Genomic DNA, 20,330 nt, shown 5'->3' with positions numbered 1-20,330 from the left:
GCCAGGGGACCCTCAATTCCAGTAATTGTTATCCATCATTAAGACATCTGAGGAATGAGTTGCTTGATTGCTAACTGAAGGGTCGGTAACCAGAGGGAGACAGATTTAAGGCGATTGGCGGAAGAACCAGAGGCGACAGGAGGAAAAACTTTTTTACGCAACGAGTGGTTAGGATTTGGAATGCACTGCCTGATAGGGCGGTGGATACAGATTCAATAGTCGCCTTCAAAAGGGAATTGGATAAATACTTGAAGGAGAAAAAATTACAGGGATATGGGGAAAGAGCGGGGGAGTGCGACTAACTGGACTGCTTTTTGCTGGCGCAGACTCGATGGGCCGAATGGCCTCCTTCTGTGCTGTACTATTCTGAGATTCTATAGACACACTACTTGGTCGCTATTAAGCCACGCTGATGGGAAGATTCCAGGTTGATCTCCTGGTCTGAGTGAGCTATCACAGCCACGGCAACGTGGCACCACAGTCGGCCTTGGGCTGGCAAAGGGAAAGTAGGTAAAGTTCCCTCCTGTATGCTATCAAGTAAACTCGTGCTGGTGTGGCTCGGGTGTGAAAAATAATCACTTGGATCGGATACTAGAGGGCCACCAGTGGAACCACATCTGAACAGGAGGCAACACTCTTGGCTTAGTATCAGCTGTGGCTCAGTGGGCAGCACTCTCGCCTCTGAGTCAGAAGGTTGTGGGTTCAAGTCCCGCTCCAGGACCACTAGGCTGACACTCCAGAGGAGTGCTGCACGGTCAGAGGTGCCGTCTTTCGGATGAGACGTTAAACCGAGGCCCCGTCTTCTCTCTCAGGTGGACGTAAAAGATCCCGCGGCACTATTTCAAAAAAGAGCAGGGAAATTATCACCGGTGTCCTGGCTAATATTTATCACTAAAACAGATTATCTGGTCATTTATTAAATTGCTGTTTGTGGGAGCTTGCTGTGCACAAATTAGTTGTGAGTTTCCTACATTAAAACCGACTACATTTCGAAGAGTACTTCATTGGCTGTAAAGCGCTTTGGGACGTCCGGTGGTCGTGAACGGCGCTACATAAATGCAAGTCTTTTTTTTCCCAGGAGAAGGGAGAAAGAAAATGGGCAAGAACATAATTTTTGTTTCTCATTCTCAAAAAGGGTGTTTTGTTCCCACCCCCTAAATCTTGATGTATCACTTAAATTCCATTCTCTTAACTTTGTAACAATCTTTACAGGGAAACTGGGGATCGGGCTCGGGGAACTTTATGACGGTTGGATGGTTGATGGCTGCTCTGCAGAAACTTCCTTCTATGGTGAGCATTGTGCTGGTGTTTACCATAACGAGCGACCTTGATTTGACCGGGTTAGCACCCAACATTACATTGGCAATGGGTCTCCCAAGCAGGTAGATAGCGAATAAAATACTTGAGCTTAGATACAAAATTAAGAGAGCTGAGAGGAGCTGCAATATGCCCGACTGCTGCAGATGTTTGTGGCCTTTTATAGAAATTGTGTCTGTGTGATGTGCAAAAATAATAAGCTTAGTTGGACAGGAAACTAAGTCTGGGGATCTATCCCCATAGGCTGTAATTTTGTCCTGGTAATTTTTTTAGAGAAATTGTAATTAATCATAGTAAAAGCGTAAAGGCACTGAGATCCTGAACAGAGATATTTTGTGATAATCAAAGTGCCTTTATTTGACTAAGTTTTTCTCTCTCCTTTTACTTGTGTGTTGTACACCCTCACCCTCTCCCCCGCACCCTCTCCCCTGCACCCTCTCCCTCTCCCCCACTCCTTTCCCTATCCTCTCCCTCTCCCCCACCTTCTCCCCCCTCCTCTCTCCCCTCTCTCCCCCTCTCCCCCCTCTCTCCCACCTTTTCCCTCTCCCACACCCTCTCCCTCTCCCACATCCACTCTCCCACTCCCACTCCATGGCTTCAGCGGAGGTTTGGCGTAACCCCCGGTTACACACTTAACGGTGGGAGACACGGAGAAGCCCCGAGGGAATGCAGCCTCACCCCCACCCACCCCGACTCACCCCAACCCCCAGACTCTGAGACTCTAGCAATGTGGTGACCAAAGGCAGCTACACCCAAACCCCGTTAACCAAATGGTAATGTTCTTAGAACATTTCAAATGCCGTGCAGATAGTGACGCGTAGAAAGGAATTTTTCAGTGTTCAAACATTTTCAAATATTCCAATGGCTCTGGCCGACCTCCCACCTTGCACCCTCTGTAAACCTGAGCTCATCCAAAACTCTGCTGCCCGTGTCCTAACTCGCACCAAGTACCGTTCACCCATCACCCCTGTGCTCGCTGACCTACATTGGCTCCCGGCCCGACAATGTCTAGATGTTAAAATTCTCATCCTGGTTTCCAAATCCCTCCATGGACTTGCCCCTCCCTATCTCTGTAATCGCCTCCAGCCCTACAACCTTCCGAGATCTCTGCGCTCCTCCTATTCTGGCCTCTTGAGCATCCCCGATTTCCTTTGCTCCACCATTGGTGGCTGTGCCTTCAACTGCCAAGGCCCTAAGCTCTGGAATTCCCTCCCTAAACCGCCTCTATTTCTGCCTTTGCTTTTGCAACATGTTCAATTCACTAATGCAAAGGCAAAATACTGCAGATGCTGGAAATCTGTAATAAAAACAGAAAATGCTGGAAATACTCAGCAGGTCAGGCAGCATCTGTGGAGAGAGAAACAGAGTTAACGTTTCAGGTCGATGACCCTTCGTCAGAACTGGAAAGCGCTGGAGATGGAACGGGTTTTTAAGCAAGTGTAGGGGCAGGGAAAGGGGGGAGGGGAGGAAAGAACAAAAGGGAAGGTCTGTGAGAGGATGGAAGGCAGGAGAGATTAAATGACAAAACCTGTTACATTAACTTTTTCCGGTTCTGACGAAGGGTCATTGACCTGAAATGTTAACTCTGTTTCTCTCTCCACAGATGCTGCCTGATCTGCTGAATATTTCCAGCATTTTCTCTTTATGTTCAGTTCACTTATTGGCCGCGATCAAGACGTGGGCAAAAGTTAACTCTGACAATTTCCAAAATGATTGTAGCTCGGGTTCAAGAAAATGATTCCTACCATAAAGCGCCAACATTTGCATTGTTGAAGAGGCCAATTAGAAACATTGAGAAATATGAGCAGGAGTCGGCCATTCAGCCCTTCGAGCCTGCTCCGGCATTCAGTATGATCATGGCTGATCCTCTATCTCAATACCATATTCCCGCTCTCTCCTCATACCCCTTGATGCCTTTTGTGTCTAGACATCTATCTATCTACTTCTTAAATATATTTAGTGACTTGGCCTCCACGGCCTTCTGTGGTAGAGAATTCCACAGGTTCACCACCCTCTGAGTGAAGAAATTTCTCCTCATGTCAGTCCTAAATGTCCTACCCCATATCCTGAGACTGTGACCCCTCGTTCTCAACCCCCCAGCCAGGGGAAACATCCTCCCTGCATCCAGTCTGTCTAGCCCTGTCAGAATTTTATACGTTTCAATGAGATCCCCTCTCATTCTTCTAAACTCTAGTGAATACAGGCCTAGTCGACCCAATCTCTCCTCATACGACAGTCCTGCCATCCCAGGAATCAGTCTGGTGGACCTTTGCTGCACTCCCTCTATGGCAAGTATATCCTTTCTTAGGTAAGGAGACCAAAACTGCACACAGTACTCCAGGTGTGGTCTCACCAAAGCCCTGTATAACTCTAGTAAGACATCCTTGCTCCTGTACTCAAACCCTCTTGCAATGAAGGCCAACATACCATTTGCCTTCCTAACTGCTTGCTGCACCTGCATGTTTGCTTTCAGTGACTGGTGTACAAGGACACCCAGGTCCCTTTTGTACATCAGCATTTCCCAATGTATCATCACTTAAATAATACTCTGCCTTTCTGTTTTTCCTACCGAAATGGATTTAATCAGTATTCTGCGACTTGGCTTGTTGCGACTGTGTGATTGATGAATCTGGGCAAGTTGGTGTAGGAATTTCTAAACCGTACACTGCCCGGTTTCCGTGATCCGTGATTGAGCCTAAAAGCACTGAATGAAAACAATGAGTAAATAGTACAATCTTAGTTCAGATATTAAACTGGAACAACATGACCTTTTTACGAAATAAAAGGAATTAAATATATTTTTATAAGCCCAGACTGGGGGGGAGTGGGGAATGGGTATCGGGAGCTGCTACATAAATGTTACTGATTGATTGATTGTGCAGAAGAGGAGCCGGAGCCGGTCAATTATATTAGAATTTTAAGAGGCGCCCTGCTGCTTTATACAACTTAATTATCTTGCCTGGGTCCTCCTGGGGGAGGTGGGGGCGGGGGGAACGAGGAGATCACTTTCCCCACCAGAAAACAGAAAGCAAGTCACTCTGGGTCAGTCTCGCACCTCCGCATTCTCCTCGAAGTTCTGGCACAGCCTTGAAAACAACTCATCTCCCTCACCATCATCCTGCCTCCGTAATTGGGGAGGGAGAGGAGGAGAAAGAGAGATCTTAAAAAAAAAAAAAAAAGAAAGAAAAACCCAAAAGAGGCATCAAAATATTAAGAATAATAAAAGAACCTGCTGTCAGCAGTCAGTTTGCTGGAAGGGTCATAATTGCATTGAGCTTTAATAATTAAAACCAGGTCATGAACAATCCAAAAACGCACGCTGTATAATAGCATCAGGCCTTGATGAACAAGAAGTCCGTAGGAGCTATTTTAGGCTGCAGCTCTTGGAAAATCACAATGTATATATTTCTGTTATAACACATATACACACACCTACCTGTACTGCAACGAGCCCGCTAAGCCGTGCGGTCGCACAGCGGTCTGGAGGTCCCGTGCAGGCCACTCGCCGGCTTTTCACTGGAAATAACCGCACGTGCGCCAAAATCTGAACGGGCCGCTTAAAGGACCCCCGCGTGCACCATAAAATAAAATTACAGGGAACATTGCTGTAATGTGCATATTTCTGTGATACTGTATATATTTCCGCGATGCCGTATATATTTCTGTTACAATAGACATATTTCTGTTATAGTGTATATTGGTTGTGCTATAATGTATATATTTCTGTTCCAGTTGACTTTTATTGACCATATGATGAAACACATAATTAAGACTGTGCTACCTCCGGTTCATATCATGAGCCCCACGCAGGCATTGCTTCTTTTCCAACAATTCTACATCCTGAACACCTGCATCCAGTATGGCAGTAGCTTGGCAGAGCACATCAAGAATAAATACAGCGAGGAGTTCAGGTAAGGACAGGGCGCGATTTGTCCCCCTCTTCAGCGCATTGTGTCAGCCGTGGCTCAGTGGGTAGCACACTCGCCTCTGAGTCAGAAGGTTGTGGGTTCAAGTCCCACCCCAGACACTTGAGCACAAAATCTAGGCTGACACTCCCAGTGCAGTGCTGAGGGAGTGCCGCACTGTCGGAGGTGTCGTCTTTCAGATGAGACGTTAAACCACCGAGGCCCCGTCTGCTCTCTCAGGTGGACGTAAAAGATCCCACGGCACTATTTCAAAGAAGAGCAGAGGAGTTATCCCCGGTGTACTGGCCAATTTTTATCCCTCAACCAACATAACAAAAACAGATTATCTGGTCATTGTCACATTGCTGTTTGTGGGAGCTTGCTGTGCGCAAATTGGCTGCTGCGCTTCCCAATTTACAACAGTGACTTCACTTCTAAAAGCATTTCATTGGCTGTAAAGTGCTTTGAGACATCCAGTGGTCGTGAAAGGCGCTATATAAATGCAAGTCTTTCTTTTTCATTCTTGTCTGTGGAGCCCGAAGTCCTCATTCAACGCAATATGGGAAAACCGCTGTCCATGATTAACAAGCTGCTCACCAAAATCTCTCTCTTGGAAATGGCATGCTTCAAACCTACACCTTCCTATTATTTAGTTAGTGGGCCTTTAATCACAGAGAAACAGACTTTCTCCCATTTTATACATTTAAATATAGGAATTTCATCTCCATTCTGTTACATCAACAGTCTATCAACTACTAGAATCATAGAATCTCACAGCACAGAAGCAAACCATTCAGCCCATCATGCCGGCTCTTTGAACGAGCTCTCCAATTAGTCCCACTCACCCGCTCTTTCCCCACAGCCCTGCACATTTTTACTTTTCAAGTCTTTATCCAATTCCCTTTTGAAAGTTACGACTGAATCTGCTTCCACCGCCCTTTCAGGCAGCGCGTTCCAGATCACAACAACTCGCTGCGTTTAAAAAAAATTCTACTCCCCTCCCCTCTGGTTCTTTGTCCAATTACCGTCAATCTGTGTCCTCTGCTTCCCGACCCACCCACCAGTGGAGACAGCTCCTCAAATCTACTCTATCAAAACCCTTCATGATTTTGAACACATATTAAATCTCCCCTTAACCTTCTCTGCTCTGAGGAGAATTTTAAAATGATTTCTGTAAGTGGGTTCAGTGATGGAAACAATAACAATAACTTGCATTTATATAGCGCCTTTAACGTAGTAAAAATGTCCCAAGGCGCTTCACAGGAGCGAGCCACATATGAGGGGATATTAGGACAGGGATTTGGTCAGAGGTAGGTTTTAAGAAGCATCTTAAAGGAGGAGAGAGAGAGGTAGAGAGGCGGAGCGGTTTAGGGAGGGAATTCCAGAGCTAAGAACATAAGACGTAGGAGCAGGAGTAGGACATTCGGCCCCTCGAGCCTGCTCCGCCATTCAATAAGAACATGGCTGATCTTATCTTGGCCTCAATTCCACTTCCCTGCCCGCTCCTCATAACCCTTGACTCCCTTACCTTTCAAAAATCTATCTATCTCCACCTTAAATATATTCAATGACCCAGCCTCCACAGCTCTCTGGGGAAGAGAATTCCAAAGATTCACGACCCTCGGAGAGAAGAAATTCCTCCTCATTTCCGATTTCTAGATTCCCCCACGAGGGGAAACATCCTCTCTGCATCTAATCTACCCTGTCAAGTCCCTTCAGAATCTTATATGTTTCAATAAGATCCCCTCTCATTCTTCTAAACTCCAATGAGTATAGGCCCAACCTTTCTTCATAAGACAACCCCCTCATCTCAGGAATCAACCTCGTGAACCTTCTCTGAACTGCCTCCAATGCAAGTATATCCTTCCTTTAAATAAGGAGACCAAAACTGTACGCAGTGCTCCAGGTGTGGTCTCACCAACGCCCTGTACAGTTGTAACAAGACTTCCCTGCTTTTATACTCCATCCCCTTTGCAATAAAGGCCAACATTCCATTTGCCTTCCTAATTACTTGCTGTACTTGCATTAGGGCCATGGCCACCAATGGTGGAGCGATTTAAATCGGGGATGCGCAAGAGGTCAGAATTGGAGGAGCGCAGAGATCTCGGAGGGTTGTTAAGGTGCTAAAACATACTAGTCAGTGCACAGATTCTCACGTTTGATCCCCCAACACCACCCATGAGGGAAGTCGGTCATTATCCCTCACAGAGGGGGGGAACATAGTGTTGAAAGGACACCCTGGGACAGACCCACACATCTCCCAGTAGCTAGTTGCCTGTCTGCCTTTGCAATTGTGTGGTGAGGGGAGATTTTAAAAAGATAAATTGGACAAAAATCGTTTCCTTTGCAAGCTTTACTACTTTGGCTTCAGTCTCATTATAATGGCCCTGATTTTCTGTTAAGAATAATGGTGAGACTCTCAGTGCTCACCGTTATTATCGAGTAAATTGGACTGCAACTTCCAGCGTCCGCACGTGTACAGTTAAACGCGGAAATCCAGAAGTTGCTGTTCAGTTTGCCCTGCTCCTCCACAACCTTCGCTATACCGGTACCTCACCGAGAGATTTGGCATTAAAACACATGAAGGGCATGAAGTAGTGGTGCTTACCCACCGGATACCCACTAAACACACCAGAAAAAGTTAGGACTGGTGCATTCAGGTTAAAGTGAATTTTGAATGCCAATGATAAGTCTTAATTACTGCAAAACAACCTCTCTGTCACTGAAAACTTAATTTTACAAGTGTGGAGTCTCATTCCTTCAGATTTTAATTATTGTTGGAGATTATATAAAAATTGTAATTTTTTAAAACATTTTCTTTGTTTCTTTTATCTCTCCCTTAATCCCATCTTTCTTTCCCTATCTGTATTTTGCTTTCTGTACATGATTTTACATTGAGTTAAATATTCTAATTTATACTTCCTGGTTTAGACTTTGCAGGGGAAAAATTTGGTTTGTTTGCACATCCCATTAGCGCCTTAAGAGGGCGCTAATGGGACGCAAAGCAACTGGTGATGTTTGCGCCGCTCACGAAATTGAATAGACATTTTGCGGCAGCGCTAAACACTACCGCCACAATCTCCTGCGCCCGCAGATCGTGACGTCAGTCGAGCGTGCAACGCCCCGGTAGCGCCCTGGACCGGATATTGAGTGGCGCCCCCTGTCTTGCCGCCTGCCGCTAGCAACGACCGGTTGAGGGGAGTGTTTTGCAGTCGGGAAGGGACTGGGGGAGCGCTATTTAACGGCGACCGCTTCCTGCCTTTTTTTGTCGGTGAAATTTTTGCACCATGCATTCTGAGAGAGAGAGAGAGACTGCAGGAGATATTCAAAGCTGTGTTGAGGAGTTTTGGGTATTGATCAGCACTTTGCAGGTTCTTTCTGATTTGATCATCTTTGCATTGATTTAGAAGAGACGATGGGGGCTGCACTCTGAGCTCTTTCCCTGGGCCTCTCCATTGTTCTTTCCAGCAGATTTGATGTACAGGTCTCTCCAGGCCGCGATTCAAGGCTGCAATGAGCAGGATGTGGATGGAGAGCAAGATCGACCCTCCCCTTTAAGAACTGGCCGGCGCCAGTGTGTCTGTGTTCCATTGCTGACTGACATCACATGAGCTTCGCCAGCGCGCTCAGGTAGCGCCTCGCCCCTCGGCCTTTGCGCCTTAAGAGAGGTGTGAAGCGCCTGATTTAGCACTCCAATCACCTCCAAGGGCGATAAAAGCCAAGTTTGCAGTCGGAGGCGATAATTAGCGCCAGGCGCTAAACTTTGCACCCAGCCGATAATTGCGCCCCAAACGGGGCAATACCGAATTTCTCCCCCTGCGTGTCTCGGTGAGGATTCTTCAACCTGATTGGTTGAAGAGCCATGCTGTTGCTTGTCCTGCTCACACATGCCACAGATTCCCCCGTAGAGGGTGCCGCGCTGGATCAGACGCCCGATGACAGCCAGTCTTCGTTCAAAAGCCCGCGAAAAGTCTGTGGGCAGCGGTCAGCGAGGTGAACGGCAAGCGCCGTTCCTTTGCCAGTGACCGCAAAATCCAGGCCAATCGTTTCATCTGAAAGTTAAACAAACGTTATTTTCTGGTAACTTGCCGCTGTAATACAAACCTTTGACCAAGCTTTTGGTCATCTCTCCTAATATCACCTCGTGGCTCTGTCAGATTTTGTTTGATAATCGCTCCCGTGAAGCGCCTTGGGACATTTTACTACGTTAAAGGTGCTATATAAATACAAGTTGTTGTTATATTTCTCACCAGTCATAAACAAACACTGTTGTACAACATTTAGTGGCACCGGTTAATAAATTACCCTTGACACAAGATGTGGGTCAGCTCTGAACATCATTAAGTCCTGTATCTAGTACGTCAGCCACATTTCCAAAGTATTACACTTTATTACAGGGTGCATTACAATGCACTGTTGGCATTGGTGCAAAGTGATTTCTGCTTCACACTCGTGCTAAACTTGTAGTGGACAGAAGAACATAAGAAATAGGAGCAGGAGTCGGCCATTCGGCCCTTCGAGACTGCTCCGCCATTCAATAAGATCATGGCTGATCTTCGACCTCGATTCCATTTCCCCTCCCCGATCTCCATATCCCTTGCTTCCCCTAGTATCCAAAAAATTATCGGTCTCCGCCTTGGATATACTCAACAACTGAGCCTCCACAGCCATACAATAGCAAAACACTGCGGATGCTGGAAATCTGAAATAACAACAGAAAATGCTGGAAAAACTCAGCAGGCCAGGCAGCAACTGTGGAGAGAGAAACCGAGTTAACGTTTCAGGTCTGGGACCCTTCATCAGAACTGGAAAAAGCTGGAGATGTAACAGATATTAAGCAGGTGCAGAGACGGGGGGGGGGGGGTGTTTAGTGCCTAAAGTGGATTAGGATTAAAGTGCCTAATCGAAAGATATACTGTATTCGCTGCTCACGATGCGGTCTCCTCTACATTGGGGAGACCAAACGCAGATTGGGCGACCGCTTTGCGGAACACCTTCGTTCAGTCCGTAAGGGTGACCCTGAGCTTCCGGTCGCCTGTCACTTTAATTCACCGCTTCACTCCCACTCTGATCTCTCTGTCCTCGGCCTATTACATTGTTCCAATGAAGCTCAACTTAAGCTCGAGGAACAGCACCTCATCTTTCGATTAGGCACTTTACAGTCTGTCGGACTCAATATCGAGTTCAACAATTTCAGATAATTATCCCTGTGATGTGCCTCAATAATTCCGAGACTCGATGTTAGCGAAACAAAACAAGGCTTTTATTAACTTAGAAGATAACACGCAGTGGAGAGAGGTATCTTCCATCTGGAGATCTGCAGTACTGGATATGAGGCCAGACTGCTTGCTTACATAGGGGCCAGGTATGGGCGGAGCCCTACACACAATGCATTCCATACATTCCAATATACAATACAATGGTGAGGAGAAACCTGAAACCAACCACAGTCACAGGCAGTGATATACAATACAATGGTGAGGAGAAACCTGAAACCGACCACAGTCACAGGCAGTGATGAATGGAATATTTCATCACATTCACCCCTTCTATAGATTTAGTCTGTCCGGGGGTTTGGTAGTCCTCTGCGACCGACGTGGCTGATGTGGTGTCGCGGGTGTCGGCTGGGTGTCCCCGGGGGCCTCCTGGGTCTCTGCCGGGGGTGCCGCCAGGGTTGTTGAAGGGGTAGTTGGTGGGGGTGCCGTTGGTCGATGTTCTTCTGAGGGTGATGAAAGAGTAGTGGGTGGGTAAGGGTTGCTGCGATCGTTGTCGCTGCTATCGCCGTGGTTGTTGTCGTTACCGGCTGGGGCGACGTCTTTTATGGACACGGTGTCCTCCCTTCCGTCGGCGTGCCGGACATATGCGTATTGGGGGTTGGCGTGGAGTAGGTACACTGGCTCCACGAGAGGGTCCGTCTTGTGGCCCCTCACATGCCTTCGCACGAATACCGGACCTGGGGTGGAGAGCCATGACGGCATGGATACGCCTGAGGTGGATTTCCGGGGAAAGACAAACATTCGTTCATGAGGCGTGGCATTAGTGGCAGTATACAATAGCGACCGTATCGAATGGAGCACATCCGAGAGGACTTCCTGCCAGCGGGAGATAGGGAGGCCCTTGGTCCTTAGAGCTAGAGTGACTGCTTTCCATACTGTCCCGTTCTCTCGCTCCACTTGGCCATTACCCCGGGGGTTGTAGCTGGTGGTACGGCTCGTGGCGATCCCCCTGGACAGCATGTACTGGCGTAGCTCTTCACTCATGAAGGACGCCCCCCTATCCGTATGGATGTAGCTCGGCATACCGAACAGGCAGAACAGGCTGTTGAGGCATTTAATGACCGTGGCGCTGGTCATGTCTGGGCAGGGGAAGGCAAATGGGAACCGGGAGTATTCGTCCACAATGTTCAGGAAGTAAACATTGCGGTCGACGGACGGGAGGGGGCCCTTGAAATCTAAGCTGAGCCGCTCGAAGGGCCGTGTAGCTTTGATTAAGTGGGCTCTATCTGGGCGGTAGAACCGAGGCTTGCACTCAGCGCAAGTGCGGCAGTTCCTGGTCAGAGACTGAACTTCCTCAATCGAGTAGGGTAAGTTACGGGACTTTATGAAGTGGAACAGCCGCGTGACCCCTGGGTGGCAGAGGTCGTTGTGGAGGGTCTGTAGCCGATCCCCGGTGGCGCTGGCACACATCCCTCGTGAGAGGGCGTCAGGGGATTCGTTAAGGGCCCCTGGCCGGTAAATGATGTCATACTCGAAGGTGGAGAGCTCGATCCGCCACCTAAGAATCTTATCATTTTTAATCTTCCCCCTCTGTTTATTATTGAACATAAACGCTACCGACCGCTGGTCGGTAAGTAGGGTGAAGCGTTTGCCGGCTAGGTAGTGGCGCCAGTGGCGCACTGCCTCCACGATGGCTTGGGCCTCCTTTTCCACGGAGGAGTGTCTGATCTCGGGCCCTTGGAGGGTCCTCGAGAAGAAAGCTACGGGCCGCCCCGCCTGGTTGAGGGTGGCCGCCAAGGCGAAGTCAGACGCATCACTTTCCACTTGAAATGGAGTGTTCTCGTCCACTGCCTGTAGCGTGGCCCGCTCAATATCCTGCTTAATGCTTTTGAAGGCGGCGTGGGCCTCAGCAGAGAGCGGAAAAGAGGATGCTTTCAAGAGGGGGCGGGCTTTGTCGGAGTAGTTGGGGACCCATTGGGAATAATAAGAAAATAACCCCAGGCACCTTTTTCAGGGCTTTGGGAGTGTTGGGCAGGGGCAGCTCCCGTAGGGGGCGCAATCGGTCGGGGTCTGGTCCGATTTCCCCATTCTCCACCACGCTGCCTAGTATGCAGAGGCGCGTGGTGTTGAAAACGCACTTGTCCTCGTTGTAGGTGAGGTTGAGTTTTTGTGCGGTTTCCAGGAACCTCTCGAGGTTCGAGTCGTGATCCTGCTGGTTGTGACCGCAGATGGTGACGTTGTCGAGGTAGGGGAAGGTTGCCTGCAAGTGGTGGTCATCGACCATGCGGTCCATCTCCCTCTGGAAGACCGAGACCCCATTCGTCACCCCAAAGGGGACTCTGAGGAATTGGTAGAGGCGTCCGTTCGCCTCGAAGGCGGTGTACGGGCGGTCCTCTGGTCTGATAGGGAGCTGGTGGTACGCTGACTTAAGGTCGATGGTGGAGAACACCCGGTATTGGGCGATTTGGTTCACCATTTCTGATATGCGGGGTAGCGGGTAGGCGTCTAGTTGGGTGTACCTGTTGATCGTTTGGCTATAGTCGATCACCATCCGTTTCTTCTCGCTACCCCTTACCACTACCACTTGGGCACGCCACGGGCTGTTGCTGCGTTCAATAATGCGCTCTTTCAGGAGCCTGTCTACCTCGGTCGCGATAAACCGCCTGTCCTCCCAGCTGTACCTCCTGCTTTTGGTCGCTATTGGCCCGCAGTTAGGGGTAAGGTTCGCGAATAGTGAAGGCGGCTTTACCTTCAGGGTAGCCAGACCGCACACTGAGGGGCGGCTGGGACCCACCATACTTGAGCGTGATGCTTTGGTGGTTGCACTGGAAATCCAGGCCCAAGATCACGCTCGCACATAGATTCTTCATGATTAATACTTTAAAATTATCATAAACAGTTCCGTTAATGGACAATTGTACCGTGCAGTAACCCAGAATGGTCGATGTTTGGGTTTTATCAGCCATAGAGATGGTACCCTGAGTAGGGACCACCTTTAGGGAGAGTAGTTGTGCCAGTTCAGGGTGGATAAAACTCTCCGTGCTTCCACTGTCAATTAAACATTTAACCCTGCACCCGTTTACCTCGATGTCCACCATTGATTTGGATAGCGGGTGCGGCCTGGTCTGGTCCACTGTGACCGATGCCACTGTAGGGCCCTGATCGAGACAAGATGGCGTCCACGCTGTCTGCTCATAAGATGGCGGACCCCACGAGGTCGGGCAAGATGGCGTCCAAGATGGCCGCTCCCACGGCGCGCACGCGGCGGTGGCGGGTTTTCCGGCGGTTGGTTTTCCGGCGGGGTTCCCTCTGCACACCTTCCCGAAGTGCCCCTTCTTACCGCACTTAAAGCAGGTGGTGCCTTTCGCCGGGCACAGGTTTCTGGTATGCTTTGGCTGCCCGCAGAAGTAGCAGTTGGGTCCCCGACGCGTCGCGGCTGTCGTAGGGCTCCTGGGGGGAGAGCGGGGCCCCGACGGTGTCGGGCTGCCGGGCGGGGAAGATGCCTTCCAAGATGGCGGCACCCTTGGTGGACGGCGCGGGCTGAAGAGTAGGCGTCCGAGTTTCTCTGGGCCACATCCAGGGATCGCGCGGTGTCCGCAGCCTGTTTCAGGTCCAATCCCGTTTTTTCCAGCAGTCTTTGCCGGATGTAAGTGGAGCTGAGGCCTGTGATAAAGGCATCGCGAACAAGCTCGTCGGTGTACACTGCGGCTTTTACATCTCGGCACTTGCAGTCTTTGCCAAGCATTTTCAGGGTGCCTAGGAACTCCTCCACCGATTCCCCAGGTCGCTGTGCGCGAGTGGCGAGCAGATGCCTAGCATGCACCTCATTCGTAGGCTGCTGGTAATGCGCCTTTAAGATGTCGCAGGCGGCCAGGTACGTGTCGGCGTCTTGGATGAGGGGGTAAACCCGGTGGCTTACCCAATTCCGCAGAATTCCGAGTTTCAGCCTCGCAGTGTCCGTAGCGTCTTTGACGGCTGCGGAATTGTCCAGGAAGAATTCCATACACATAAACCAGTGTCCGAAGCGTGCTGATGCAAATCCAAACGTTCGGGTTTCAGGAGTTGGTCCATTGTGTTGAAAAATAAGTTAATAAAATTGATGTGCCTCAATAATTCCGAGACTCGATGTTAGCGAAACAAAACAAGGCTTTTATTAACTTAGAAGATAACACGCAGTGGAGAGAGGTATCTTCCATCTGGAGATCTGCAGTACTGGATATGAGGCCAGACTGCTTGCTTACATAGGGGCCAGGTATGGGCGGAGCCCTACACACAATGCATTCCATACATTCCAATATACAATACAATGGTGAGGAGAAACCTGAAACCAACCACAGTCACAGGCAGTGATATACAATACAATGGTGAGGAGAAACCTGAAACCGACCACAGTCACAGGTAGTGATGAATGGAATATTTCATCACACCCTGCCCCCATTTTTCATGCAGTATGATTTTGCCATTCCCATTTGCAACATTTTCACAGTATGTTCTTTCAAATCCTTCCTCCCCTCCTAAACCCCACCCCCCCCCCATCTCTGCACCTGCTTAATATCTGTTACATTTCCAGCTTTTTCCAGTTCTGATGAAGGGTCCCAGACCTGAAACATTAACTCTGTTTCTCTCTCCACGGATGCTGCCTGACCCGCTGAGTATTTCCAGCATTTGTTGTTATTTGAGCATCCACAGCCCTTTGGGGTAAAGAATTCCAAAGATTCACCACCCTCTGAGTGAAGAAATTTCTCCTTATCTCAGTCCTAAATGGCCGACCCCTTATTCAGAGACTACGACCCCTCGTTCTAGACACTCCAGCCAGGGGAAACAACCTCTCAGCATCTACCCTGTCAAACCCCTTAATAATTTTATACGTCTCAATGAGATCACCTCTCATTCTTCTCAACTCTAGGGAATGTAGGCCTAGTCTACTCGATCTCTCTTAAATTGAGGGTGTAAATTTGGGGCCTGTTTGACTTCCAGGGCTCTCCCTTCCCTGCTCTCTAAATATTTAAAATTCAAAGCATTGACTGACCCCCTTAGCAGCAGGGATATGCAGTGTGCGTTACATTGTCCCTGTCCTGCTAAACAGTGCATCATTTAACTTACTATGAGCAATGCCATGGGAGATCCGCTTACAGATATAGAGGCAGCTCACCCTCTAATGGAGATGGAGCAAGGTTCTGTGGCTGAGTCACATTCAGCTCGTGCTAATTGTCGAGAAAATGGAGTGAGATTCATTAGTCCTTTTTCCCCAATACAGGAAACTTTGTGCTATCCGGCACTGACGGGACCGAGATGTTGCCGTCCCATCAAAACTGCCGGACAAACCAGCGCTAATGTTGAAACATACGGAGATTTTGAGCTCCGTATCTGGCAACAAACCCTGTTGCACAGCTTCTAAACAGTCGGCCGTATCTTTCAAGCGTCTCTGTAGCTTAGCAACAGCTTCAGCGAGACCTTGCAGAGCCTGACTGGTGGGGAAAAAAAAGCAACGAAAAGAAAAAAAAACTAACGAAACGGCTCCTGATTTTTGCCGGTGGCTCGAGCATTCCGGACAGTTAACCTCCGGATAAACCAAAGTTTCCTGTACTCTCTTCATTACCTCAGATTCCTGCCATCTGAACGTTCAACAAACATTATTTTATGGTATATAAACAGAAAATGCTGGAAACACTCGGTGGGTCAGGCAGCATCTGCGGAGAGAGAAACAGAGTTAACGTTTCAGGTCGATGACCTTTCGTCCGAACTGGATAAAGTTAGAGATGTAACAGATTTTAAGCAAGTGCAGGGACAGGGAAAGGGGGAGGGGAGGCAAGAACAAAAGGGGAAGGTCTGCGATAGGGAGGAAGGCAGGAGAGATTAAATGACAAAAGGGATGATGTTGAAAAAGGGGGTGGTAATGGGACAAGTAGAGAAACGAACGATGGGTCTAGAGGAGCCGTAAATGGCCACAGCAGAATCATTACCAACAGCTGCTGTCTGGAAAAAATAGGAGCAGTGGTTATGATCTGAAATTGTTGAAATCAATGTTGTGTCCGGAAGGCTGTAAAGTACCTAATCGAAAGAGGTGCTGTTTCTTGACCTTCCTTTATGCAATCCTTATTGCATTAGTCCAGCAACTAGTAGGAAAGATCTGACGTATCACAACGGTCTTTGTATAACTTCTAGACTACTACAGCTCCTCTAGACCCATCTTGTTTCTTTACTTGTCGCATTACCGCCCCCTTTTTCACCATCATCCCTTCTGTCATTTAAGCTCTCCTGCCTTCCACTCTATCACACACCTTCCCTTCTGTTCTTTCCTCCCTTGCCCTGCCTCCGCGCTTGCTTAAAAACTGTTACATCTCCAACATCTTCCAGTTCTGACAAAAGGTCATCGACCTGAAACATTAACTCTCTTTCTCTCTCCACAAACGCTGCCTGACCGGCCGAGCGTTTCCAGCATTTTCTGTTTTTATTTCAGATTTCCATCATCCGCAGTACAGGAAACTCTTTTTATCCGGCACCGACGGGACCGGTGTGGTGCCGGTTGATCAAAAAGTCCGGATTACAGAGAGGTATACTTACCAAGGTACGAGAGCCCTGTACATGGCCACAGATCCAGGCGACCCTGTTGCATGGCAACAGGTGCAGGAGCCCCGGTTACACGGCACTTGTACAGGAACCCCGGTTACACGGCCACAGATCCATGAACCCCGGTTACACGGCCACAGATCCAGGCGTCCCTGTTGCATGGCAACAGGTGCAGGAACCCCGGTTACACGGCCACAGATCCAGGAGTCCCTGTTGCACGGCAACAGGTGCAGGAACCCCGGTTACACGGCCACAGATCCAGGAACCCCGGTTACACGGCCACTAATATGAAGTAAAACTTACCTGAACCTACTCCTGAATTTTGCCGGTTAAGAGAAATTTCTGGATATTTAGGTGCCAGTTAAAAGAGAGTTTCCTGTATTTTGCTTTTTATTATTTTCCGGTAACTTGCTGCTGTACTACAGAAAGTCAAGAACTAGACACAATTTCATGCTTGCATCACATAAAAGGTTGTGTGAGTCGCTCACTGTTTAAGGACCATTAGATCATCGTGAGTTAGACATTCACGGTACTGGTATCAGTTACAGTATTGCATCCCTCCCACTCCCAGTATCCACATAGAGAGCATTGCAATTGGATTTTTAAAAATTGTGTTGATCCTGTGTCTCTGCATAAACATTCCACCCTGTGCTAGTGTAATTAATGTTCATTACCGATTGTAAAGTCCATTTAGATATGCACTTGCCATTAGCGGCATCAAATTCAATATTTGTTGTAACATAATTCTATTGGCAACGAACTCAAAGGTTTTAATATTTTTAACCACATTGTTCGTGGTCACGCCATGCTGCAAAATCGAGCAGTTAAAAACAAAAGTTTTTTTTTTAAACTGTAACATGGAAACAATATACGTAGAGCATGATTTTTCTATTGAACTGGCAGAATGGTTGATTATTATAGCCACTAATGAAAAAAATAAACCATTTGCGTAGGAAAATTAATTTTGTTGAATTTGTATTTTTTTTCCAATCCATTTCCCCCACCCCCCCCCCGCTGTTTCTGAAAAACAGCGATTGATGCTGGAGTGTGGCTCCTCGGATACTGGCAATCCTCCAGCAATCCACCCGCGTGAATCTGGACAAAGACTGTCAGCGGGCTTTTGTCTGTGCAGGATATCGCAGTCAATGCTGGAGCCGCCCTCCTCCGATATCCACACAGATGCACTTTCTGACTTTTCCTCCCCCCCGGCTCTCTCTCTCTCTCTCTCTCTCTCGCACCCCCTCCTGCCCAATTCACCAGCCCAGAAATACCGCAGCCAGTTGTAACATAGTGATTTAAAAAAAAAAATCATTCTTGGGATGTGGGCGTCACTGGCAAGGCAGGAATTTAGCTGCCCTTCAGAAGGTGGTGGTGAGTCGCCGCCTTGAACCGCTGCAGTCCGTGTGGTGAAGGTGCTCCCACAGTGCCGTTAGGGAGCAAGTTCCAGGATTTTGACTCGGCGACGATTGAAAGAATGACGGTATAATGATAACCACAACAACCGGCCTACTGTGTCTGCAGTGTGTCCAATCTACAACATGCACTGCAGCAACTTGCCAAGGCTTCTTCGGCAGCACCTCCCAAACCCGCAACCTCTTCCACCTAGAAGGACAAGGGCAGCGGGTGCATGGGAACACCGCCATCTGCAAGTTCCCCTCCAAGTCACATACCATCCCGATTTAGAAGTATATCGGCCGTTCCTTCATCGTCGCTGGGTCAAAATCCTGGAACTCCCTCCCTAACAGCACTGTGGGAGTACCTTCACCACACGGACTGCAGCGGTTCAAGAAGGCGGCTCACCAGCACCTTCTCGAGGGCAATTAGGGATGGGCAATAAATGCTGGGCCTTGCCAGCGACGCCCACATCCCATGAAAACGTATAAAAAAAATTTAAAAAAAAACTTTTATTTATATAGTGCCTTTAATGTTGTAAAATGTCCCAAGGCGCTTCACAGGAGCGATTATCAGACAAAGTATGACACCAAGCCACAAAGAGATATTAGGACAGGAGACCAAACGCTTTGACAAAGAAGTGAGTTTAAGGAGCGACTTAAAGGAGCAGAGAGAGGCGGAGAGGTTTAGGGAGGGAGTTCCAGAGCTTAGGGCCTTGGCAGCAGAAGGCACGGCCACCAATGGTGGAGTGAAGGAAATCGAGAATGCGCAAGAGGCCAGAATTAGAGATGTATGTATGTATGTACTTTTACTTGCTTACTTGGGAATCTTGTTGGGATTGTAATGTTTTATCAACTGTCTCTTCACGTGCTTGTCGTAGGTATTATATCCAGAGTGCCACTGTGGAAGCAATGCTCCCGGTCCATTACGCCGTTGCCCAGCCTGCTCTCCGTCTCCTCCGCCAAGTGCTCGGATTCATCCTCCACAAGCTGGTCTGAATGACCGAGAGGATTAAGCTGGTGTTGGTACTGAGCATCAGGTGCTAATGAAACAACTGTCCATGTAAAATCAGCTATATTCACACAGGTATTCGCCTACTGTATAATGCCACACTCTTGGGATTTACCTGCATACCAGTAAGGGTTTGCAATCTCATCTATCCGTTGGGAGGCCGACGCAAAACCGTTCTGCGAAACCTTGAATTATAAAGAAGAGTAATTCAGAAAATGACAAGCCTGTGATTTTCGTTTTTGTTAACTTGGAAAACAACGTTGCAAAAATCCAACGTCACCTAATACTTAGGGCAAGTCACAAAGTGCTTCTTATCATATTTTTAATGCTATACTTAATTTACATAGAAATGTATTTTTTAAGATTAATTTTTTTTGGAGGTCTTGCTAGATTGAGCATAAAATAAGAGAGTTATCTTTGTGTTTTTTAAATAAACATGCAATTTATAAATCACCGAGCTTAAAAACTGCATAACACCATAGACACAAGCTGGTTTGCCACTGAAAATGTTCTTAATGTCAACCAGGCCATTGAGATTGGAGGGGTGGGGTGGGGGGGTGGGGAGGGGAAAAGGGAAAACACAAGGAACAGAACCAGGTGCTACCCTGCACGAAAAGTGGGAATGTCGGCAGGGGAGTCAATCCAAGTTACTTTGGTGGCCGATCTAACAATCAGTTAGGAACAGGAGGAGGCCATTCAACCGTTGAGCCTGTTCTGCCATTCGATTAGATCGTGGCTGGTCTGTATCTTAACTCCATCTTACCCGCCTTGGTTCCATATCCCTTAATACCCTGGCCATCAAAAATCTTAACAATCTCAGTTTGGAAATGTTCAATTGACCCCCCCCCCCCCCCCCCTCAGCCTCAACAACTTTTTTTTTTTGGGGGGTGGGGAAGAGAGTTCCAGATTTCCACTACCC

At 48.2% G+C, this 20,330-nt stretch overlaps 1 protein-coding gene across 1 annotated transcript in view; it reads left to right on the top strand.

Moving 5' to 3' along the window:
* c16h12orf56 (chromosome 16 C12orf56 homolog) overlaps positions 1-19,968 on the top strand; it is a 93,678-nt gene extending 73,710 nt beyond the window's left edge. Inside the window, exons 11-13 of the mRNA XM_086009437.1 lie at positions 1,213-1,290; positions 5,050-5,228; positions 19,281-19,968. Of these exons, the coding sequence (XP_085865563.1) occupies positions 1,213-1,290; positions 5,050-5,228; positions 19,281-19,398 (375 nt within the window). The 3' untranslated portion in view covers positions 19,399-19,968. The remainder of the gene's footprint in view (positions 1-1,212; positions 1,291-5,049; positions 5,229-19,280) is intronic.
* The last annotated feature ends 362 nt before the right edge of the window (positions 19,969-20,330 follow it).

The sequence above is a fragment of the Somniosus microcephalus genome, chromosome 16 (genome assembly GCF_052327205.1).
Source record: "Somniosus microcephalus isolate GS21.2 chromosome 16, FLI_Smic_1.0, whole genome shotgun sequence".
Classification (NCBI taxonomy): Eukaryota; Metazoa; Chordata; class Chondrichthyes; order Squaliformes; family Somniosidae; genus Somniosus; species Somniosus microcephalus.
The sequence above is the reverse complement of the archived record's forward strand: the minus strand, read 5'-3'. Positions and strand labels throughout refer to the sequence as shown.